The sequence below is a fragment of the Zeus faber genome (genome assembly GCF_960531495.2).
Source record: "Zeus faber genome assembly, chromosome: 1".
NCBI classification, from domain to species: Eukaryota; Metazoa; Chordata; class Actinopteri; order Zeiformes; family Zeidae; genus Zeus; species Zeus faber.
Genome location: NC_137193.1, coordinates 62948104 through 62974052, shown reverse-complemented (window position 1 = coordinate 62974052; position 25949 = coordinate 62948104). Strand labels below are relative to the sequence as shown.

General features: G+C 43.8%; 1 protein-coding gene across 1 annotated transcript in view; it reads left to right on the top strand.

Annotated features, from left to right (window-relative positions):
* Positions 1-311: 311 nt before the first annotated feature.
* Positions 312-25949, top strand: part of LOC307228553 (discs large homolog 1-like protein) — a gene marked incomplete at both ends in the record, with an annotated part of 127746 nt that continues 102108 nt past the window's right edge. The window contains 3 exons of the mRNA XM_079998244.1: positions 312-506; positions 16202-16687; positions 21590-21712. Coding sequence (XP_079854370.1) covers positions 312-506; positions 16202-16687; positions 21590-21712 — 804 coding nt within the window. The remainder of the gene's footprint in view (positions 507-16201; positions 16688-21589; positions 21713-25949) is intronic.

The window sequence follows — 25949 nt, the reverse complement described above, 5'->3', positions numbered from 1 at the left end:
TGAAATATAGGATCAGGGAAATAGACTATACTGTTAATGTCACATCTGACACTATGAAATGTTTCAGGTGTGGAAAAGAGGGGCATTTGATTTGAGTTTGCCTGGAGGAGAGGGGCACACCCCCCTTAGCCCACACCTCTGGAATCCCCAGTGCCCCCTAAACCACCAGTCCCCACTGAACCCCCAGTCCCCCTTGACACCCCAGCCCCCATGGAACCCACAGTTCCCACTGCCCCCCCCTTGACCCCCCAGCTACCGTAGAACCCACAGTCCTCCCTGAACCCACAACCCTCACTGAGCCCACAGCCCCCATGGAGGCTGAGCCCAGCACCAGCGGTGTCATTACACCAGATGTAAGGGATGGTACAGAAAGTAACGGTAAAAAGTTTCAGGAGATGGCTCAGGTGGTGTCCAAGGGCAAGCAGGCTTGTCAGAGCAGGAAAGCTGGTCTGAGGCAGCAGCCCATTCAGACTGCTGCTAGGGTGGAGGAGGTGGAGGAGGACATGGTGATGGATAATAAGCTTGTAAAAATGTCTTCTTAAAGAAAAACAGTCATGGGTAGAAAAGTAAAAAATTCCAAGAAAACTCAGAGTCAGTCTTCTGCTGTGGAAGAGGGTTCTGATGGATCCGTCAGTATGTCCCTTCGTCTCAGGTGATGTTAAATGTGGCTACTCGTTTAGTAAAATAAAGACGTTCCTGCAAGAGACTAAAGGTCTAAGGGTCAAAGAAGAAAATTATTTTCCAGACCTGAAACTGTTCATAGAGTTCACAAAATGACTCATGATAAACACTGGTGAGCTGGGTGAAGACAGCTTCACTGAACAAGAAATCTTCCGTCTCAGGAAACTTGTTTTAAAGGTGAAAACAAAGCTTGCCGATGAAGAAGATGAAGACTGAATATTTTTTCCTCTTCTATATTTTTAGTGTTTTTATTCTTGTACGCCTTAGCTCTCTTTATATCATGTGTAATTTAAATACTTTCAACATAAATGAGGCATGCAAACTTGTCACCTTTTGGCGAAATTCACCGTTTTGAAACCAAAATTGTGCACCTACGTGATTCGTGGAGATCCAATGAGGGGGGGTAGATCTCTCAAAATGGGGCTGCCTTTTGCACTTAATAAATTCAGAATTTGTACTTAATTTTGCTCAGTCTTGTAATTATTTTAACTTGTGGTCAAGTCAACCCTGAAGTAATCCTAAAAGTAGTCACAAATGAGCATTTAGTAACCTTCAAAAAGGGAACACCCCCAGAGCATAACCCCGGAACCCCATAGTGGGTCTGTGTTTTTCTCCGCTCACACATCCTTCTCACCTTTTTCACCCCTCAACAGTTTGCATGCCTGATAAATGTGGCAAGGGACAGCACAAAAAGAGCTTCACTTTTTCAGTTAGCTGAAATGAAGAGGCTAAGATGTCATGTTTGGATAAGAAACACTTAGCATTACAGAGAATGAAACTGAATGGAAGAAGGAATGGGATGACAAGTGGGGTCCATGTCCAGTAACAGTGGTGGAATAGGTATTTTATTTGCAGGGCATTTTAAACCATGTTCCTGAAAAGTAGAGGTGATAGTATAAGGCCCGTTGTTTAAAATCAGAGCACAATATGAAGATACAAAAAATTTTTGTTTTATATTTATGCACCCACAAAGGGGGTTGAAAGAATGCTGCTTTTAGACATTCTGAGTAGTGCCATAAACAGCTGCCATGTTGATGAGTATTTATTTCTTGGAGGTGATTACAACTGCACAGCAAATGACAAAATGGGCAGGATCACCTTGAACCCCACTCTGCCTCTATGAGAAGACTCTCGAGTCCTTCAGTTTCTTCAGAGCTAACTAATGTATGGAGAAGTTTTAACAAATCGCTGAGGCAGTACACCTGGTTACACAGTGGAGACAATGTTTTATCACTGGCTAGACTCGACAGATTTTATTGTTTTAAACATCAGTTAAGCATCTTTAGAGACTGTTGTATAGTGCTGGTTGGTTTTTATACGTTTTTATAAAAAAAAATAAAACAGTATTTTAACACAGCTCTTTTAAATGACAGATATTTTAGAGGTGCTTTTAATATCTTTTGGGGCGAGTACAGAAATAAAACAGCCGATTTTAGTTCTTAACAACAGTGATGGGATGTTGGTAAAACTAAGATTAACCAGCTTTGCCAACAATACACTCTCATTGTTTCCGGTGACAGCCAGATCAATGAGAGATCTGGAGATCACACATGAGATCGAGGCCATATTGAGGCACTCACAGCAAAAAAGGTCAGCTTTGGCAAGCCTGGTGCCAAAGCACAAGGGGCGCTGGTTAGATCTCGCTTCATGAGCATCACACACGGATGCCCCGGCTCAATACTTCCTTAGTGTACAGAATAAGAATGGACAGAGAAAGATCATCCATTCACAGTGCACTGGTACTGGGGAAACCGTTTCGGAGCCTGCAGAAATACGCAGGTTCGCAGCTGGTTCTTATACAAATCTATATAAAAATGAACACAAAGGAAATCCGACAGTAGCCCAGTCATTTTACGATGGACATTTTACGATTTTCTTTTTTTAAACCTGTGCTGTCAGCATGCTCGGCATACAACATGGAGTATTTGTATGCTATTGCATTTAGAACAGAGTTAGTCTGCAAGTGGAGTTCAATTTCTCAGGCTGCAATGTAACTCTTTACTAATTCTGAAATCGTCAAGAACTGCTGCAATAACTCTGTCCTGTAGACATGACCTGTAGGATAACAGAGCACAGTTTTTTGTTGTACAGGAACCGCCACCAATCCCCCTCTTTGGTGAACTATTTTACCATGTTTGGGTCTATAAACAACTAAAAACTACTCCAAGAGGGGGAGAATCACTACGCGTGAAGCAAACATGTGCACAGAAAAACAAACATCGGATGACAACATGTATCGAAAAAACAGAGTTAATTAGGTCCAGGAAAATTGAAACAGCAATTGGGCATGTGGCCTCTTCCTGTCATAGTTATTGCAGTAAATGAGGAAGAAGGTCCGTATTATGTTGTGGTGTTTCCAAGCAGCGGAAAGGGCCCCGAAGCCACCCCTGAGTCCCGCAGCTGCATAGACACCCACGGCTGCAGTAAAGCCCCGAGCACCCCGCCCTGGTCTGGTGGAGTGTTGTTCGGAGTAGGATTTGTGTGCAAGTGTATGTGTTCTAGCCTAATATGAGTTGAATTAAAATTTCGGGATGGACGACAAGCACGTCGGGGCAGGAGCGTGATGGGCAAGATCGCAGCTGCCCGCCACATCCCCACCCACATAGCTCGCACCCCGCAAACCCTAGACCTATTGTGTAGTGTATGTACTAAGTATGAGTTCTGGCACTGGGAGAGATAGGTTCAGCGCAACCAGATAAACACAGGGGCACAGCAGGTCACCCAGACCTCCCCCCTGGACCCGACCAAGCCATAGCACGGCCACCTCCCGTACCCGGAGACAGGCCTACTCAACCCAAGGACAAGAGCGGACTAAGCGCCACTGATGTCCCCATAGCCACCGGGCACCCACCAAACCGCAGAGACCCGGTGAGACCAGGGGGACCCCCACATGCCCCAAAACACCACGACATTGCCCTGTCTTAGGAAGACTCAAGTATTAATGGATGGAGTTATGTCTGTGATAATAGTTGCCCATATTTCATTAAATTAATGAAGCTTGTTTTTGGACATCAGAGAAGCGACGCTGAAGTGCAGCTACGTCTGCCCTCTGGGACGGAGAGAGATGGTCACTTAACCGCGGCAGGATCGGCCGCTTTTCGAACCTCCAGCCCCAACTCATCCCGCTCAGTGACCGGCTTGACCAGATCCACGGACACCCCCTCCCTCCATTCGAGGTCTGTGTCGCCCCCTGCCTGTCAGACCATTCAACCTCATATTCGACCTCACTAACCCGCCGTGTGACCACAAAAGGCCCTTGCCTCTTCACGAGCAATTTAGAGCTGGACGTAGGGAGCAACACTAACACCTTGTCTCCCGGTGCAAATTGTCTGAGTCGAGCCCCCCGGTCGTAGAAGAGGCACTGACGTTCCTGAGCCCGGAGCAAATTCTCCCAGGATAATGGCCTGGGAGAATTTGGCATGGCCTTCTTAGTGGTGCTAGGAACTTCCTCCCAGTTTTATTGAATTAGGTCTAGAGGTACAGACGATGCATTACTCACCATGTTAAATGCAGTCACACAACATCTCCAGCATCCTAAAGGATATGCCAGGATCCTATTCATAGACTTCAGCGCAGCTTTCAATTCAATGAAGATTAATATCCTGCTGAAAAGGGCTGCTGAGCTCAAGGTGCATCCCAGTTTAATCTGGTGGTTTAGGGATTTTCTCTCTTGTCGCCCACAAAAGGTCTACGCCAGGGAGAGCACATCAGAGGTGCTCACTGTGAGCACAGGTTGCCCACAAGGCAGTGTTCTGTCCCCTGTGTTATTCTCTCTTTTTACTAATAAATTTATGATCAACGAGCAGCATTTTAAACTATTCAAGTACGCGGATGTCATGGCCTTAGTTGGCCTGCTATTTGAGCCAAACAGCCTTGGTGTAGATGCCTACCTAGCTCACACTGTAGCCTTTGAAGGGTGGTGCCACACCAGCCAGCTAGAAATTAATGTGAAAAAGAACTAATCATGTCTAAATCTCTGGATGTTACCATACTGCCAGTCTCGCTGAATGGCCAACTTGTAGAATCTGTGGAGAACTTCACATATCTAGGCTCAGTTTTAGACTCCAAGATGAGCCTCTCTGGTAACACAGAGTATATTGTCAAGAAATGTTCCCAGCGACTCTACCTACTTAGAAAGCTAAATAGCTCCTGTGTCAGTCAGCAGGTCTTAGAAACTGTGTATAAGACCATGATTGAGAGTGTTCTGACATTTCACCTTTCTGCCTGGTATGGTCATTTAAGCTGTAAACTTTCAAACAAGCTTTCTAGGATTGTGTCAATGGCCAGTAAAATCATTGGCAAACCCCAAAAGGCCCTAAGCCTACTGTACAAGGAGAGGTTGAGGAAGAAAGCCTTGAGCTTCACAGCCAATAGCTCCCATCCTCTCTCCAGTCAGCTTGTGCTTTTGAACTCTGGTAGGCACTACAGAGTTCCCCTAGCGACCAAGAATATTTATAAGAAGTCTTTTATCCCCAAAGCAGTCAGTGTTCTTAATCTGAAAGAATGACCTGATGATGACAGTGACAATGACAGTGACAATCACCTTCTTAGTGCTGGTGTTTTATTTCTATGGCGTGACCCTCATAATACTGTATTTTATCTCTACTGTTCTTTGTTTGTGTCTGCCTGTGTGTTGTCTGGTGAGCCGAAGACAAATTTCCACCACGGTGGACAATAAAGATCTATTATTATTATTATTATTATTATTATTATTAGCACCCCCCCCCCTCCTGCTAAAGAGGAGTTCAAAGGGGGAAAATCCCGTGGAGGCCTGGGGAACCTCCCGCACAGCAAACAACAGGGGGTCCTACCACTTGTCCCAATTATGCCTATTGTCGTGAACGAACTTTCGAATCATGTTTTTCAGCATTTTATTAAACTGCTCCACCAGGCCGTCAGTCTGGGGATGGTAAACCCTGGTCCGAATTGAGCGGACGCCCAGCAACTCGTAAAGTTCCCAAAGTGTACGTGACATAAAGGTAGTGCCATGGTTGGTCAGGATTTCCTTCGGAATCCCGACTCAGCAGATGACCTGAAACAGCGCCTGTGGCACACTTTTGGCCGTAATACTGCGCAGGGGCACTGCTTCTGGGTACTGGGTTGCATAATCCATTAGGACTAACACAAACGATACCCACGGGCACTGCGGTCTAACAGCCCGATGAGGTCCATACCAAGTCTTTTGAACGGGACTTCGACTAGGGGGAGGGGTCTCAACGGCGCTCTTGGCATAGCCGAGGGTTGACTAACTGGCACTCAGGACACAAAGCGCACCATTTATGCACATCTGCCCAAATGCCTGGCCAATAGAAGCCGGCCATTATCCGCTGTTGTGTTTTCTCGTGACCCAGGTGACCAGATATCAGGTTATGGTGAGCCGCCTGGAAGAGCATTTCCCGGCGGCTCTTCGGCACCAACAACTGGGTTATCTCCTCTCCTGTCTGAATGTCACGGCGCACTCGATATAACCTGTCCCTAATCACCGAAAAATAGGGGTGAGTGAGCACGGCATCTGGGCGCGTCAATGCGCCATAGATTTTAACTCACCCCTCAAAGGCCCAGCTTGGGGTGTCGTTTCGCGACTGCTCCAATGGAAAATCAATAGAATTAATTGATTATTGAGTCTTAAGAGTATTAAACCAATTTACTGTTGGTTGGTCTGGGTTCATTGAAAATATATGGTTTGTTTTTGCTAGTTTTCACTGCTGCTATCCTACCAATTACTGAGATGGGTAGGTTGTTCCATCGAGTGAGGTCTTTGAAATGAGAGCAAGTATTCATGTGCGGAGGCATGGTGGACAGAAGTGTTTATAGAATTCCACTGGGTAGCCATCTGATCCAGGTGATTTATTGTTGGGCATAGAGAAGAGAGCTTTCCTCAATTATTCTAGAGTAAGTGGTTGATCTAATGTGGTAGCCTGCTCTTGATAGCTTAGGGAGGTCGATATCATTGAGGAAAGAGTTAATCTTTGATGTATTTGATTCATTATCGGAGTTATACAGGTTATTATAAAAGTCTGAGTATGTGATTGATGTATTGCGGGGTGTATGTTATCCTACCCTGTGGATCTTTGATGGCTGTAATAAGTGTTTTTTCTCTATTGCGTTTCAATTGATTGGCAAGCAATATACCTGATTTGTCATTGAATTCAAAATTATTCGCTCTTGCCAGTGGCATGAGGAATTGTGTGTTTTGATGGATGATATTATTGTCAAGCCCACGGCCTCCCAGCACCACTAAAGGCCGCTTTTTCCTCATCTGCTGCTCCTCCCTCCGGCAAACTCCACACACACACCTGAGACCTATCATCATCAACCGCTGTATTTATTCCCCGGCTCCCCAGTCACTCATCGCCAGATCATCAGCTAACTTACCTGATCTTTCCGTCCTGCTTCATTCAGCCCGATTTTCCGTCCCTCCACCTGGAACCTGGATTCCTCCTTCCCAGTCCTCACCGGTCCTGTCCTGTCCTGCTCCACCTGCTCCTGCCGGCTCAGACCCATTCCAACCCAACCGGCCCCCATCCGTTGTCTCCACTGTGTCTCCGAATAAACGTCCTTTGTTTTCCCCCTGCCTACCGTCTCTGTGTCGTGCATTTCAGTCCCTCCTAGCCTTGATCATAACAATTATCAAGTTGAGATGTAATTGTCCAGATCTCATTTTGGATTTGCTCAGTGGGTGAGTGGGCCTGTTGGGCGTGCAAGTCATCTAATTGTTGCTCTAGTTTATGTTGGTATTCTTGTCCTTTCTTTTTCTTGTGAGTGGAGAATGAAATAATACTACCTCTTAGAACTGCCTTAGCCGTTTCCTAGAGTAAGGATGTTGATATTTCTGGAGAGTCATTCAGTTCAATAAAGGAAAGTCCATTCTCTTTAAAATAAATTGTTAAATTCTTTCGCCACCTGCCAGGAGAGTTCCGGTTGGTTTCATTTATGAGTTAGAAACTAATTGGCCCATGATCGGAGATTACAATTGGGTGGATTTCAGGATACGTGATTTTGGACATTACAGAGTTACTTGTCAAGAAAAAGTCAATTATAGAGAAGCTTTGGTGAGGTGGTGTATAATAATTGTATTCTCTATTATGTGGATTATTTGATCGCCAACAATCGTCAAGAGCAGGATCTCTCATATATTGTTTTATAGTGTCAAACAAACGCCAGGGTTTGTGATTGTCTCTGCATTGTGAACGGTCTAAACTTCAAGTACTGTGTTGAAGTCCCCTCCCAGTATAATAATTGAGTCAGAGAATTCTAAGAATTTTGAAAATAAATTGTGAAAGAAATTTGGGTCATCTTCATTGGGGCCGTTAATATTAGCTATGGTTAATTTGATGTGACCTAATGCGCCGTTAATCATTATGTAATGCCCTTCTGTGTCTGATATTGTGGTTTTATTCTGATAATGGATACTTCTATTGTTCAATATAGAAACACCTCTTTTTTTGTGATATGATGCAGAAACCATCTGATTAACCTATTGAGCTTTGAGTTTGAGGTGCTCGGATGCAGTGAGCTGAGTTTCTTGCAGGAGACAGAAGCTGGGGTTCATCCTAGTGAGGTGACTAAGGATTTTTCTATGTTTAGCTGGTGAGTCCAAGCCTCTTAGGTTCCAACTAACAAACGTAATGGGTGTCATTGATGTTAGTTAGGGGGTGATGAATATGGATTTGTAGTTTTCCCATGCAGCAGCACAGTGCATCCAAGGCAATAGCTATACTACTGTGCCCATATTTTCCAATAGATACGTCTGAGTTTTCCTCCTTTATATTCCTTTTTACTGTCCTAGTATTGCAGGAAGTTTGTAGGGATACATATGTACTACAAAAAATGACAAATATACAAAGATAAACATAGAACATTGCAGAGTTAGACATACAGTGGGGCAAAAAAGTATTTAGTCAACCACGAATTGTGCAAGTTCTCCCACTTAAAAAGATGAGAGAGGCCCGTTCTATCATTGATCTTACTTCTGCCGAGAGGAGGGCCAAGGGAAGCAGTGGAGCACAAAAAAAGTGGGAGAGAGAGAAAGAGAGAGTGAGAGAGCGAGGAACGGAGAGGGGAGGAACAGAGAAACGAGGGAACGGGGACGGCTGCGGAGAAGCATGAGACAGAGAGAGAGAGAACGCATCCAACACAGAACCCGAGCCACACACACCCACACACCCATGGCGGAACGCATGCAGAAGAGGCTGGCACATGCAATGTGCATTCACAGCAAACTCTGACTCTGAACACACCTCGTCCACACACACACAGACATGCACTGCGACTAAACATGCATCCTTACACATTCTGACACATGCGGACGACACATTAGAGTGGAGCGCTGACCATGCCGCTGCTGGAGCCCTGACCAAGTGATCGGGGGTAGGGGGCAGGGGTACCTGGCGGGGGATTATGCTGAGTAAGACCCCACGGAAGAGGGGTGCTGAGGAGAGCCAGAGGGAGGCGAAGCCCGGCTGAGGAACCACCGTCCTTCAGGGGACCGGGGAGACGGACAGTGGGGAGAGATGGAGGAGGGAGATCGCGGGATGGGATGAAGCCTAGATGGAGGACGCCTTTCCCTCTCGTTTGTTTGTTTATTTGTTTGTTTGTTTGTTTGTTTGAAATGATCGCGGGTGAAAGCTAGGATGCCCCCCCCCCCTCCTCCTCCGCCAACCCCAGCACCCCCACCTAGCCGAAAATGTGGGACTAGCTAGCTAAGCACAAGCCACATGTTGTGCCACTGCAAGGTAGCATGTACCAACAACACCATATCGTTGATGTTTGGATGCAAGGTAGGTGGACTGGTGTGTGTGTGTGTGTGTGTGTGTGTGTGTGTGTGTGTGTGTGTGTGTGTGTGTGTGTGTGTGTGTGTGTGTGTGTGTGTGTGTGTGTGTGTGTGTGTGTGTGTGTGTGTGCACATTCATGCGCAGAGACCATACAGAGCAGATGTGTTTACCTGTGTCATGTTCAATGTTTGCACTGGTGTGTATGTGCCTGTTTGTGTCCGTATTTTTATGTGCATGTCTCTGCTAGACTCACTCTCTTTCAGTGGAAAGTAGGACAGGAAGAGAGCTGTGTGTGTGTGTGTGGGGGGGGGGGGGGGTCCAGGAACAGAATAAAAAGGAGTTGAACTGAAATCAGCACACACAGAGACATCCATGTTGGTTCTACTCAAGAACAATATATTTGCTTAGAAGTGCTGATCTAGAGAGCGGGAGAGAATGTTGACTGTTCGTCAAGTGACTCTTGAGGTGAGGTGAACCGAGGTGGGGGTTCTACAGACGGACTACAGACAGAAATGAGCTTTTAGCACTACATCTGGTGCTCTCCCCAGTCAAAATAACACATTTTGTATCTTTAAATAACACACACTGTACCTGTGTGTTATTTAGGGGTGCAGAGAGAGAGCAGGAGAACTTGTTGTTTACCTCGCTGATTACAGATTCAAAGCTCTCCACACTCAATTAAGCAGCAAAAATCCTATTTTCAAGCGCCCTTCCTCTGAATTGGGGGTGATGGGGGTGGGGTTGGCTCCTACCTGAGGCTATGCACTGATTTGTATTAATTGCTAATGTTGTGAGGTAAGCTCACAGAAATGTGCCATGTTTGTTTCCAGGTTGTGTGTGTGTGTGTGTGTGTGTGTGTGTGTGTGTGTGTGTGTGTGTGTGTGTGTGTGTGTGTGTGTGTGTGTGTGTGTGTGTGTGTGTGTGTGTGTGTTTCAGTAAAGGGGAGTGCAAATTGAACAAATGCAGTATGCTATATACAGGTTTGAACACTGTTGTGGACTGGAACTCCCCAGACTAACACCGCAGCTGCGCCACGTTCATCGCAGTGCCGAGCGGCACGGTGCAAGATCAGAGCATGAAATATTTAAGTTCCGGCCAAGTATTTATTTTGCTACTGCTGCTTCTCATCTATGAGGTGGAACTGTGGTTTTCCTTTTGTCTGTACTCTTTTCTTCTATTATATAATGAATGACTATGTAAAGATATTAAAAAATATCAAAAAATGACTCCCCAAATCAGATTCAAGTACAGCACGTATAAACAGGCCCATGAATGGTGGTCTGTTAGATGAGGCAAACTTTGACCCCGGTAGGGATGAGGGAAGGATAAAAGGAAAAAAAGCCAGATTCAGTAACTGCATGTGCAACAGTCCCCTTCAGTAGTGTGTGTGTGTGTGTGTGTGTGTGTGTGTGTGTGTGTGTGTGTGTGTGTATTAAGTTTTTTATGGCTGCATGTGCGGCCGTCCACTACACTGTAATCAACTGTGTGGATGTCTAATCTGTCCGGTCACATCAGCTCACTCTGACAGGCCTCTAGTTTAGAGAGAGAGGCGGAGAGAGAAAGTCAGACTATATCCAAGGAAGAAAGTGTGTGTGAGGAAGAGAGGAAAGGGAATATGATAGCTTGTCTGAACTAACAAGGTAGACAAAGGAGGTGTGTGTGTGTGCATGTGCGTGTGTGTGTGTGTCTGTGTGTGTGTGTGTGTGTGGGTTTAAGGGGTCCAAACACACACTTTTTTGGGGTAATACAGGGAATGTGTTAATGAGAGAATGTTGGAAGTGAGAGAAATGAGTAGAGAGTACTCTCTGTGTGGAATATACACAAGTTAAACCACTTTGTCTACTTTGTGTGTGTGTAGTACTGTGAGCACTGCTTCTGTTTTCTGCAGCTCTGTGCATTATATTATTGTGGCATATTAGTGCAAATCACCTGCTTATTTTACAGTTTCTTTGCCCTAATTACCCAAGGTACTTTTTCCACAAGATCTCTGGTTAACATTTAATTCCTGTACAGATTAGCTATTGAAACTAAACCTTTAAAAAAAAGTGAAAAGTGTGAGTACCAATACCGCAGTGAGTACTAATGAATATTGATTTTTGAATTAACAGGCGTTACAACCTGAAGATTTTGTTGGCTTGGTGGGGGCTCTCAGCACCTGCAGCCTGCCAGGTCAAGTGAATACACACACACACACACACACACACACACACACACACACACACACACATGCAACCATGTACTGTAAATATTCAAAGTGCAGTGAAAAGCCATTTTTAATGCATGAGGCACTGGGTGCACCTGGCTAGCGATTTGCACTCTGCCTTTTTTTCCTGTTGAAGTGTCTAGGTGGATAAATCAAACACCAGTTAACTAGGTCAGAAAAAAGAAAGAAACACATTCTGAGTGAATGGATTAGGACCTCTAGATCCCTGCTATTCTTCTGTGTGCGTGTGTGTTATTTGTTGTGGGCCAACTCCACTGGCTGTTTGGCTGAATTGCTGCCAACTCTGCTGGCTTGATGCGATCCTTGGAGTGGCTTATATGTTGTTTTGCGTGTTCATGACGTTGAACACCCCCCCCACCTCCCCAAATCCTGTTATATTACATCACCATAGTAACAAACATGTTCAGACAGCGGTTCAGATAAAGCACGTGTGGAAGGTTCATATTTGGACTTTTGGAAGAACAAGAAGAATCTTTAATTATCACACAACACACCACACTACAACACATGCACACACGCACACGCACATGCACATGCTTTGGATGGTGGCCGGTGAAATGAGGCCTCTGCATTTAATGCATCCTAGCTTGTCCTTCCTCCGGGGGGGCAGCCAGGAGCAGTGGGCACATTCATCGACGCGCCCGGGGACGTGATGACGAGTGTCCATCGCTGGTCAGACGATGATGGGTGCATGTTTTCGGTGGGTGTCCTTACTGACATTAGGTGGAGGAAACCCCCGTGGAGAGCACAGGGAGAACATGCAAACTCCACACAGAAAGGATCCTATTTGGGAGATAACCTGCCCGGAGCACAGTGCCAACAGCGCCCCAGGCGGGAATAAAATCCAGGACCTTCTTGCTGTGAACAGAAATACATAGAGAGAGGGAGAGAGAGAGAGAGAGAGACTTTGACGGTTCCTTTATTTTCAGTAAGTCATGTCACAACAGGAGAGAGAGAGAGAGAGAGAGAGAGAGAGAGAGAGAGGTGTGTGAAGTCCCTTATGGCAGAGGATACCCTGCTCTTTCATTTCTCATGGAGCGTGACTAACGCCTAGCTACATGCACAAGCACACACTAGTGCAGAGACAAACACAATGCCATACTGAATCTGCTTTCAATCTAGTCACGTTTTCCGGGCTACACAAGACTGGCTGACACACTAATATAATACATGATAGCCGCTGTGTGTTTGTGTGTGAATGCCCTGCTCTGGTTAGCCATCCAAATAGATGGGCATGGAGTGAAAACGTACTAACACACATGTGCACAACACACACAGTTTCTTGTATGCAGTATTTTATGTCCCTGTCTGTGCTGTTGTAATTGAAAGACATACAAAATATCTATGTCTATCAACTGTGTTTGTTTGTGTACTTGTGTTTGGGGAGGGGGGGTGGGCAGAGAGACTGATAAAATGAGGGATAGCTAGACAGAGCTCTATGGTGATTTTCTCAACCCATGAATAAGGGGGCCCTCAAAATTGATCCTTGCATGTTCTGTAGATCCCCCTCCCTCCACACACACACACACACCATGATATGATGAGAGAAGTAAGAATACCCATATTTTACTTCAAAAGATGTGGACAAGTCCCTGAATTTGAATACAAACGTGGAACTAAAGAGTGTAACTAACCACGCTGGATTATTCCAGCGTGGTTAGTTACACTCTTTAGTTTTAGAGTGTTATGTTGGATTATACCGGTTTTAGCTACTCAAAGATGGAGATAGAAAGAGGGCACTGCATGGATGGTGGCATACATTTCACGCATACGCACATACACCAAGAGGTCTGACCTGACTGTGCTGGTAATGAGAATCTGACAGAGGTTAGCATGTTAGAAATTTTGAGGACACTTTGCTTTAAAGTACCATTACTGTTTGTGTCTGTGATTCCAAGATTACGTCTGTTGCGCTGAGGAATTTGGAAATCTCTTACCGATCTGGGCTTCTGATCTATTAGTGCAACTATTCCCAAACTGGGGTATGCGTGCTCCTAGGGGTCGGGGCTATGTCAGGGCTAGGACGTCGGGGATAAGCCAAAAAAACTGATTTATATTGTGATCGGTGGCTGCGATCAGCGCGCCAAAACAGTGCATTTTTATTCTAGTTTTTATTTTATAACCACCGTGTGTAATAGGGACACTCTACCCCCTCTACCCCCCACCCCTTCCACAGTTTGCCTAGAGGGGTGCACAGCTGGAGGTTTAATGTGTGAAGGGGTACCGGACTGTAAAAAGTTTGGGGACCACTGTATTAGTGTGTTGGCAGTCCTGAGCTGCCGGGTGAAGTAGCATGCTAATGGCAGCCAAATAGTCCTTAATAGTACTTATCCTAAATCCTTTAAATCTGCATTTCACACAGTAAGTGAAAGAGGGGTGTGGGGTTTATGGGGTGTGTGTGTTTGTGCATGGGTAGTTCAATTTGATTCCAAATTTCTTGGCGTGACATTTCATGACAAACGTTGTTTCCAGTGTAAACGAAGACAGTAAGAAGTTAGTAAATTCACACGAGGAGCAATAATACATACTATAGTGAATTAAATGAGGCTTAGCTTGCCGATCTAGTTCTGTCAGACAACTTGACGGCGCCACATGCATCCACGCCCTTATGGGCCAGCCTATTTAAGCAAGATTCAAGAGGATTATTTGTCACATACATATACATACATTCATACATATATGCAGTGAAATGTCTTAGCAACGCACCCAGAGATTATGCACAATAGTTACTAAACCGAACATAATAGCTAACCTAATTCCTAGCTAGCTAACTAACTGAAAGTAACTGATTTCTAAAACGTTATGCAGTTAGTGAATAGAATAATATAAATAAAGTAAAATAAAAATAAAATAAGGCTCAAAAATATATGTCAGAGTCGGGGTCCAAAATAGAAGTGAAGGGCATAGAGTTATGTATATGGGATAGGCTATTTGTATATACAGATATGTGCAGTAAAGTGCATCCGAATAAAGTGTGTATGGAGATATACAGTACAGTATACAACAGTACGACACAGCAATACAGTAACAACGCACAGAACAGCAATACAGCGCAGTATGCAGTAACCCAGAACAGTGATATGGTAACTTGCAGTACAGTATGCTATATACAGTACAGGCAGTGGGGCCTGTGTGAGTGTCTCAGTGCTTTTTGTTAGGACCCCTGGTGAAGTCAGAGGTCAAGACAGTCCTTATGGCTTGCTGGAAGAAACTTGGTCTCAGTCCCTCTGTCCTCGCTATGTGACTGCTGAGAAGCTTGCCTGACCGCAGCAGCTGGAACAGTCCGTTTTCGGGGTGGTGAGGATCCTTCATAATCCTGCGGGCTCTGCTACTACACCTCCTGGTGTATAAGTCCTGCAGGGAGGGGAGGCTAGTTCCAGTGGTACGTTCAGCTGAACGCACCACCCTCTGCAGGGCCCGCCTGTCCTGGGCAGTACAGTTCCCAAACCAGGCCGTGATGTTGCCTGTCAGGATGCTCTCCACTGCTCCACAGTAGAAGGACTTGAGGATCCTCACCGAGACCCGGAATTTCCTCAGCAGCCTGAGGTGGGAAAGACGCTGCCTTGCCTTTCTCATTAGCATGTCTGTGTGTGTAGTCCACGTTAAATCCTCCGCGATGTGGACTCTCAGGTACTTGAAGCTGCTCACCCTGTCGACAGAAGTCCCATTAATCACCAACGACCCGTGCCTTGGATTTCATCCCCTCCTAAAGTCCACAATCAGCTTAGTTTTTCTGACGTTCAGGAGAAGGCTGTTGTCTTGGCACCAGAGTGACAGGTCAGCCACCTCCTCGCGGTAGGACTTCTCATCGTCGTCAGTGATCAGGCCCACCACAACGGTGTCGACAGCAAACTTGATGATGGTATTGTAGCTGGACCTGGCCACCTCGCTGGGAATGATGAGCAGTAGAGCCTAGACACCTAAACTCAAACAATGCAAAATGAATAAAGATAATTTTAAATTAAATCTGAGAGTTGTCTGTCAGAAATAGTTATTAATAATAGAAGGATACATTGAAGATAGAGGAAGTTTCTCTATACTGTAATGTGACTAACTAAGATAAGCCTTCTTATCGTAAAAAATGTGGTGTGTGTGTGTGTGTGTGTGTGTGTGTGTGTGTGTGTGTGTGTGTGTGTGTGTGTGTGTGTGTGTGTGTGTGTGTGTGTGTGTGTGTGTGTGTGTGTGTGTGTGTGTGTGTGTGTGTGTGTGTGTGTGTGTAGAGTAGAGAAGCTTGTGAACAACGATTGTCAAGCATGTGCTACCACACATTCTAAAATGCACACACAACTGTGTGCAGCGTCATGTTTGCAGATCTTGGAGGATGAAACTAATGCTTTTCTAAAAATACTTTCTCAACTAACCTTTTTGCCATTATGCTTTTCTCTCCTTTTCTCACTTCCTCCCTCAATTGATCCTGTTTCCTCAACTTTCCTCCTCTTTTCTTCTCTTGTCTTTTCCTGGCCTTTTTCCTTTCCCCCGTGCTCCGCTCCCGCTCCTCTCCACCACCCACAATGCACCACAGAAATATCGGTGCCAGGAAGAGGATGGGGCGTCGCCCGGCACCCCAAAGCTCCACCCCCAGCCCTGCCCACAGCACTCGATCGCAGCACCCAGGGACCCAAGGGATGGAGAGACTCTGTGCCGGGAGGGGGGGAGGGAGGAGGGCACATGGAGGAGAGGGGAGCCACTGAATGGGGGCACCCTGGGGAGAGAGGGGCGGGAGGGTTCGTGGTGGCGGGGCGACAAGGATCAGAGGGACTACGGGACCTGGGGCAGTGAGGGCCAGGAGGCGGGCTCTTGGCGGAGGAACAGGGCTGCCACGGGGTCTTTGGAGCGGACCAGGGAGCAATCCTTGGGCAGGGATGGCTCCCTGGGGAGGGACAGCACCCTGGGTTGGCGGCAAGCCGAGCTGCGGGGGGCAGAGCTTGTGCAGGTGGCCGAGCGCCAGCTGTCCCAGATCCAGCACGTGTACGGATACGTGGCCCACGAGCACATCACGCCCGCCAAGGTAACTGCTGTTGTTGAGCTCAGCGACCTGGGACGTTTTGAATTACTGTCACGTGGTCTCTTTTAACCCATGCTAATGCTAATGCTAAAGCCTTTTCACCAAGGTGACATGACAGGGTAATCACAGGTGTTGCTCACAACATGAATTACGGGTCTGATTTATTTAAATGGAACAGAACCATAATTTATGTTTATAATTCTGCTACACCTGTGAAAGCACACTGGGATACATTAGAAATAATCTTGAACTTGATTACCTGGCAGTGCGAAAAGCCTCCATCACATGATCTTACTGTTACCTACATGTGATAGGTACATGTGCTAGGCAACGCTTCCCATGTTGTACACGCACACGTTGTGTCATGCCTGCCAACTTGATGGACGCTGTGTGTTCACCTCCAATACAGCTTTTTCAGAAACTGAAATGTGCCTGTGTGTTTGTATGTGTGGTATTTCGGCACGCTGCCCCTCTCCGTCATTGCATTGTCAATATCATCTTTGTTACGAATAACAGTCAGGGCTTGGCAATGTGAAATAATTACAACCTCGATACACATCATGATATCTGCTCATTCAAAGTCAATTCAAAGTACCAGGTTAAAATATCAAACAGAGGTTCCTTATCTGGAACTACAGTATGTGGTAAATATAAAAACTGGAAATTTGAAACTTACAGGATGCCTCAACGTTCACTTACTGAATTATTGGCCAGCACCAATTGCAGTCCACTGTCTATTTACACGGCGAATATGCTCAAAGTATGGACGACTGAAATAGATCAAATTATTATACAGGTACTCCTCACTTAACGAACCACCTGTTTAACGACAGTTCGCACTCACAACCAGCTCTCCAACCAGTCGGTATTGTACGCTGGGTACAATACTATGGCGTATTGTACGCAGCGAGGCGTCTCGGCACCAAGCATCTCATCTCGCGTCAACCTTTCTCCGTCTCAGTCTCATTCCCGCAGTCCGTCAGTATTCACTACACTCGCGTTCACAATCTCCAAGACTGAAATTACCGGTAAGGGAGCGGGTCCTCGCTTATCGACCAATTTGATTAACGACCTGGTTGTAAGAACAAAACTCGGTCATTAAGTAAGGTGTACCTGTATTCCTCCTCGGGTTCTATTTATTGCAGCCGATCATGTCACTGTCTTTCCGCGTATCATAGTACACAATTATGGTAGACCTCCCTCTCCCTATGCTCTGTAGGGAGGATGGAGGAGGGAGTAGGGAGGATTTTTGATAAAGTTGACCTGCTTGTTTGGATACACTGATGATTTGGCCCTTAATGTGTCCTGAAGACGCAGTGCCTTCCTTTGTACCTGGAAAGTGCTCTCAGCGGAGCACTGCTCACGCAGGGTTCCAGCTGAATGGTGTGGCCGATTTTGCGGTAATGAGCCGCATTGTTCTCACTTTACTGCGCTTTCGCTCTTTCAACTGCTGCCTCTTCCTGGGTCCTTTCCCGGTGGCTTTTGCATCCTCTGATTCTTGTGCCCATGTATGCACAGATGCAGATGCAGAGATCATTCATATTCATCTTTTAATTTCTGAGATCTCACACTGTATGTGTGCTTTTCACATTTCACCTCACTAAATCACGGGCATACCGCATATCCATATTTTAATGTACTTAGCGTTGTGAGTAAACCCTCCTCAGTGATACACAATTAATTCCAGGGCTTTATTATGTGATATTTGGAATCTATTTTAATTTCATAACTATCTAGTTTTTAACTGAATTGTATTCAGTTGTAGGAAATAGCAGGGTTGTAAACTGTAACAGCTACAGTATGTTACGTTTAAAGTTGAAATAAGTAAAATTGCAGTACATAGTGACAGTAACATCAGACAATTAGTGACAAATAGTGACCACTAAATGAAAATAAACATTGCCAAACGTGACTCCTCCATCGTGAGGCTTCCTAATGGCAATTACATAATCTAGGTACATTCATCATCAATATTGGAACCTGCAATACCAGTAGACTAGATTTGAACACAGACGCAAGCACAAAGGCAAGGTGAAGTTGAAAAGCATCAATGCTTTTCAACTTCATCCTTCTTCACCCTCCTTCATTCTTAACTTATAACTTCAAACAAACAATACACAGAGACTTTCATCTATTGGGAATCAAGCAGCTTAATTCTGGGAAACATACATTGAACTAGCCAACGACTAGATTTAGTGCAGGGTATAATTTAACAGGAGGGGTCATTACAGATGGGGAACAGCTGGGGCAACACACAGAGTAAACACACTGGAGACATCCAATGGCCTGGAAGGAAATAACAGAGAGACCGAGACAGAGACGGGACTCTGACTTAGCCATGACAGAACTGAAGCAAAGTCATTATCAGTGGTGTCACCAGCTATTTTTAAAATTAACATGAACATTCAATCATTTTTAAGGTACTTTTTTAATTATATATTTTTTTCCAGTTTTCTCTCGATGACTCAGTATGTAAACCAAACTCATAAGGATGCATGAGGAAACCGTCCATGTCCATGCATTGTGTCTGCACAGACTGCGTAACTGTATGACCAGAAAGAGTATGACCAAGACTGACATTTACAAGCTGAATATCATTCAAATTGATCTCTCCATTGACGGGAAAATGTGGCACAGCTTCTTGTTTCTAGTCTCTTACAATAATGCAGCTGAATGCACAGACAGCTGATTTGCATAAGTGCAAAAAGTCAATAAAACAAATAAAAGTAATTTTATTTCAGTATAACGTATAACAGACAAGACTGTCTGACTATAATGAGAGTTTCCCGTTCAAAACTGAGATTTCACGCTTTTTAAGGCTTATCCCTCGCAGCGTTGCTGCCAGGTTGAATGTTGAACGGCGCAGTGTGGTTCTGTTTGGATTGCCGCTGATAATGTGCCAGCAACATCGTGGTTAAGGAACCAAGATAAAAAGCATTTTGCTTTTTTCTTTGAGATTTACCTTGGATTTGTTTCCATAAGCATTCATTTGTTCATTTGACAATCCATATATTGCCATTCTCTATCACTTCAATTATGTTCTCTTGTGTTCTTCAATCTGTCTGCAAGTAATTCATTATCCTATAATTTCTACTCATTCAATCATTTAGTGCTGTCCTCATGTTTTCCTGCCAAGTATATACTGTCATCTCCTTTAAACCTACTGTAGCACTGGACCAGCAGGACACCAGACCTCACTTTTTACAATCTATAAGCCCTTAATTTATAATGAACTACATGTCTATGCATGTGTGCGAGCATGCGTGTGTGTGTGTCTGTGCGAGCGTGTGTGTGTGTGTGTGTGCGTGCGTGCGTGCGTGCGTGCGTGCGTGCGTGCGTGCGTGCGTGTGTGTGTGGGGCGCAGGTTTCTTAATGTGGCTAACACTTCCATGACAGATGGAGATCCCATCCTGCTCTCCCCATGAAGTTGTTCCTTTCCTACTAGACACACACACACACACACACACACACACACACACACACACAAACACACACACACACACACACTCACATACATCTGTCACATACCCAAATTATTAAGCAGACTTCCTCGCCTTTTAATCTGTCTTTAGGTCTAGTGAGGGTAAAATATTAGATTGTGAGTTTGAATCGGTCAGGGAGTCAGAAATCTGTCTTGCGTCTATAAGTATGATTTAATTTTATAACTTGCAATTAGTAACATTGGACAATTGATGACAAATAGCGAACCATAGAACCTATACCAACCATCGTCATCGCCAAATTAATGAATGTTGGTCCATGCTTGCGCAAATTTAAATGAAACTAGTTCAGGGATATAGTTTGCCGTAGTTAGGGATTGAGCGGAGATTGATAGGTCTGGGGGTGAGCAAAATGATCGTGTAGATGAGACTGACAAAAGTCTGGTAACAACTGAATTCTTAGGCGGTGGAAAGATGCCAGTGTGGAAAGACTTATGGAGTCCTAGGAGCCTGAAAGTCATTGTGACCGGAAAAGCATAATAGGCAGATATATCAAGATTGTGAAGGCCAGACTCACTAAGCTCTGACTAAGGTGCCGAGTCACATTCATTGCCAAAAACTTCTGTTGTATGTCGATGTCTGAATAAACTGGACGCAACAGAAGCGCCAGTTTCCAGATGTCTTCCACCACTTTGTCACTTTGCCCTCTTATGATATGTGGTCCATCTGAAACACTGGATTGGCACTGTTTGTCTCTGTATTTAATTGCTTAATTGCACGTGGCTTTAAAGAGTTTATAAGGTATTTTTACACTATATGGTTAGGGTTAAACCTAAGACCTGGATAGAACAGTAGAGTAACATGAAGGTCGCACCAAAACTAACTTGCACTGAGGAGCATTTGTAGAGGTCAACATTTCGAAATATTTGCAATTGATGCAAGTAAAGAAATATTTGAAAACAGTACAGTTACAGTACAGTAATCCGACAAAAATTGGATGTTGAAGTATAAAGTTAAGTTGCCATGATTAAGAATAGTAACAACATTACTGACTTTGAATTTTATTCAGAAGTGTGTCTCTTACTTACACTGATTGCTTACACTGTACACTTTTCTTTTTCACAAAAGACACTTTTCAGTTGTTCAGCAAACCAGTGAGGAGAAACTAACTTTTGTGTCACTTTGACACATTCAACCCCATCTGGATAGGATTTGGAATACAGTTAACAGTTGTTTTCTTAGGGATGGTGGTCTTTGTAAATAGTAGCATTTGACTGTGAGTAGTCAATCTCATGGGTGTACCAGCAGTAATGTGATCGACAAAGTGTGTCTTTGTGTGTGTGTGTGTGTGTGTGTGTGTGTGTGTGTGTGTGTGTGTGTGTGTGTGTGTGTGTGTGTGTGTGTGTGTGTGTGTGTGTGTGTGTGTGTGTGTGTTGCTGCGCTGAGCTCTCTCTGTACACCGTAGGCAGACTCTACCAAAGTTCCATTCGCTGAGGGGGTGTGGCCTCACACACAGGGGGAGGGGCCTAATGAGGTGCCAGCCCCACCCTTCTTCTCACTGTATTCGCAAAGCTCTGCCAACTACCAGGTAATGCCCGCTCGATGCATGTGGTCACCCTTCATGGAATGCCACCATTTGTCCATTTTATAACCAACAGTATTTTTCACATATTTCTCATAACGTTTGACTGCCTTTGTTATCCGATACCATGGAAACAGCTTAACCAATGAAATCGTTTTTTATCGATCACTGTTCTATGATCTATTTTATCATTCTTGCAGTTGCATGTTGACTCACATTAACTTTAAACATAATGCTTTAAACAATGTATCCTTTTAAATGATGTGTCAGAGGAAAAAGGAGATAGACAGTACATGTAGTATATGTAGCAAATTGAATATTCCTTTATATATGCCTTCAGGTTGAGGGGGCATTTGTACTATAAGGTTAGGGGGTTGTTTAAATGTCACTATCTACTTTGTGCTTGAAAATGACACAGCCTCTTTTTAAGTCTTAATGTTTTGTGTCTTACTGCAGGCAATTTTAGCTCTTTGAAACAAATATGCCATTCACAGACTTGAAGAAATGTTGAAAAAATATATAATAATTTGCTCCATGAAAGGGCTTGATGATATACATGGAAATAGTCTTAGTAGTAGTCTGAAAAAATCTTATTAGGAGCGGCAGAGGTTCTGCAGGTCCCTGAAAAGTCTTTAAATGTCTTAAAGTCAATTTTACAAATATTAGGCCTTAAAAGTCATTCAACAAGTCAGAATGCACATTCAGAATGTGCATTTGAGTCAACATTCTTTCTTGCCTTCATACTTATCTTCTTTACTTACCTGTCAACTCACTTTATACGTACCTGCTATATTCAGCTGCCCAGAGTACTTACCTGTCCGAAGTTCTGTAGGGGAAAAGAGAACTGGTTCGATGTATTCAAGTTCCTAATCACTTACCTTGCTATCAGACAAAAAATACAATAACAGTTCATAGAACACTTACCTGTGTTCAGTCTAGAACATATTGTTCAAAATCACTGGGTGCGTTGCACTGACATTTCATTGCATCCAATCACCTTACCTTTACTGTACGATATTACTCTTGATCATTTTTAAGGCTTGGGAATTTGATGTAAACGTGTAGATATGTCTATTTCAAAGTGGAATTTTCAAAAAATAACTTGAGAAAGACGGACAAAAAAAAAAGATACCACTGAACTCACCCATTTTCTAAGAACTGTGGTCGCTGTGTTTTTGTAGTAGTGCCATTTGAACTGAAGGGGGTAGCAGAGGACAGGAATATAGCAACCCTGCCCACACTGTCTGGAGCAACCAGAGCCAACCTCAGGGTGTTGTGTACTTCTCAGGTCAAAACACAACTCATTACATTGCAAGGAGTGGCTAATCATTTTGGGTTTATTTTTACAGTATTGAAAAATGTTGTGATTTTTATTGTCCAGCTTTGTTTGTTCTTTTCCAAACGGGTTGAATTAGCATGCTGGCTTTGGAACTGGTGAATCACACGGACACAGATCCACACTCACTCAAATGTGCATGTATGCACACACACACACAGACACCCAGACACGCAAACACAAGACTTTGAGATCCAAGCTATTCCTAGTCGTTAAGGTAATGCATGCAATTTCCCCATGCGGATTGAAGTGGATTTCTTGAAGTGATTTTGAAGACATAAAAGGCGTAATGAAAAAGTGAGGAAAAATAAAAGCCTGGAAACAAAAAGCTAAAAACTGATGAATTAAATCACACAAGTATATTGTTAAAGTGCAATTTAAAACAGGCTGATTCTTCAAGGCAGTTGCAGATATAACCGTTTGGAGCCATCAAAGTGTAGCATAATAGCTAAAAGCTTTTTCTCTGTGTTTTGTCTTTACTTTAGGTACAGTTAGTAGATTGGTCCCAGATGACCCAAGAGGAATGAACAGTGCATAGTCTAAGAACAAATAAGCGGTGTATTTTGGACCTAAGCCATTTTGTAAACGAGCAGCAGTATTTTAAAACCAATTCTATGACACACTGGAAGCCAGCTGTGTCATTTTATAGCCTCTTATAGACGTAATATGGCTCATAAACGATCCAAGATTTCTAACTTGTTTTTTACTTGCAGAGATAGTGAAACTTTAGTCGATCTTTGTTGGCACCCTAGAAAATTAAGTTTGAAGTTTGTCTTGAATTTGTTGGAGGACACATCCAATCATTTATTTGTTTAATGCACTGGCGTAGTAGATTTATGGAACCATGGTCACTGGGTGACTATAATCCTATGGTCCCAAATCACAGTCTCTGCCATTACGATTTAAGTGTCAACAGCTTTGTGCAACTCTAGATGTGATGTTACTTTGCTCAGATGCATAGTTACTCAGGAAGAAAAATAATCCCTGTGTTGTAATTAAGATTTGAATTAATTTAAAAGTGTGCCCTGGAGGTCCAACACAATTTTTGAAACTGTCTTGTAGAATTGGTCATGTGAGTGGAATGGAGCACTATTATCCAATAGTATTGAAAGTGTACCACTAATACGATAAATGTCATTAAGAAACTTAATAACAGATGTCCAGAAGATCATTTTGAATTTGAAAGCTGCTAACTTGTAGAAAGACTTATTTTTCAATGATGATTCATCAGAAGGGTAGACTTTATATAGGTCTGTAATCATATTATTATAGAAGCATCTACTGTAGGTCATGCTTTTTTACCAGGGGCTTTATAACGGCTGTTTTCAAAGCCTGTGGAAATATGTGAAAATTTTTTGTAGTCAACAGTACTGAATTGTGTAATTGTCTTTATATTTTCTCAGGGGTGGCTAAAATGTTCTTAATTCTTATTCGTGAAATTGATTTATTGCATACATTTGGAAAATGGCCACGCCCTCAATGGCGTGGGGGTAGGTGGGTACTTGCAAATATACAGTATATTATACTGATATATAATCAGCCTCTGCAAGGGCAGTTAAACAAAAACACAATGTAGGAAGAATAAAGAAATGGTTAATTAAAGAACCTTGCCTAAAACTGGCCTTAAACAATCTTCAAATCCAAAAATTGTTCCTCTATCACACCAAAGAACCATTGTGGTTTTTTTATTTAGAGATTTTTATTTGGAGCTGTTTTTCCTTTTTGTGCTAACAGCATTATGTATCTAACAATTCTTAATATTACAGTTCTAATCATAAATAATAAGAATTATCAAGCCAAATGACAATCATTAATGGTAGGTCATAGGTATTGTTACATCCTTATGGTTACCCAGGTGTTTTTCATTTTCAGGTAAAATACCCAGAATTTAAGTATGTCAAAGTAAAGGTATGAAACAATAGCGATACAGATTCAGCTTCAAAAGATTCAGCTTTTATTCAATGTAATAACAATATTGAAGGATATGCTGGCAAGCTACAGTACTAGGGGAAACATTTTCTTTAAGTCTTATAAGTTCAAGTTTATCTTGTTGTAGCCAATAACTTAAGTATTTTAAATAAGTAAATTAGATAATGTTAGACGTTGGCCAAAAGCTGTATTCAACAGTGATGTTGTAACGGGTGTGGTTAGGACCCAATCGCAGCACAAAGACAGGCAGGGATATTTGGTAATGTCTTTTATTTGTAGAGCAGACGGAAGACAGGCAGGGAGCAGGCAGGATACATTGTCGGGGACAGGCAGGTTGGATAACGAGGAGTGCAGACAGAAGACAGGCGGAGTGGCAGGCAGGATACGTGGTGGGAGCGAGGCAGAGTCGGTAGCAGGGAATCAGTCCGGAGAACGCTGGAGAGTCTGGTGCAAGCATCGAAGACAATCTGGCAATGGGTGACTGGTGAGAGAGGCTTATATAGTAGTTAGATTGCAGATCAGGAACAGCTGTATGCGCAGGTGAATAGAGTTGGATTAATGAGACAGGTAAGGAGAGGGAGGGGAAGGTAGATGAAGGCGGAGATCATGACAGATGTACATACTAGGCTTAGGCGATCGTGCAAAATTCCAATCACCGGAGTGCAACGGCGATATGCCACTTTATCGGTGGGGCAGGCGGGCGTGCGTGTGGTGGCGTTCGCGCACATAGAACGTAATGTAATATGGCAAATGCGGTCTCCCCATTCCAGAAGTGCAGAATTTATTATTTACAAGTAGTCCCATAGCAACAGAAAGTAATGGGGAGACGTGCGTCCCGACGGTGGGGATGCACAGGTTTTTTTGGAACAGTACGGAGTAAGGACTTGGACAGTCCCTTAACTTAGTTGTGTTTAAAAATGTTGTGATGACAGCATAAGAAAATGCTGCTCATAGGAATGCCAAAACCTCCTTTGTAAG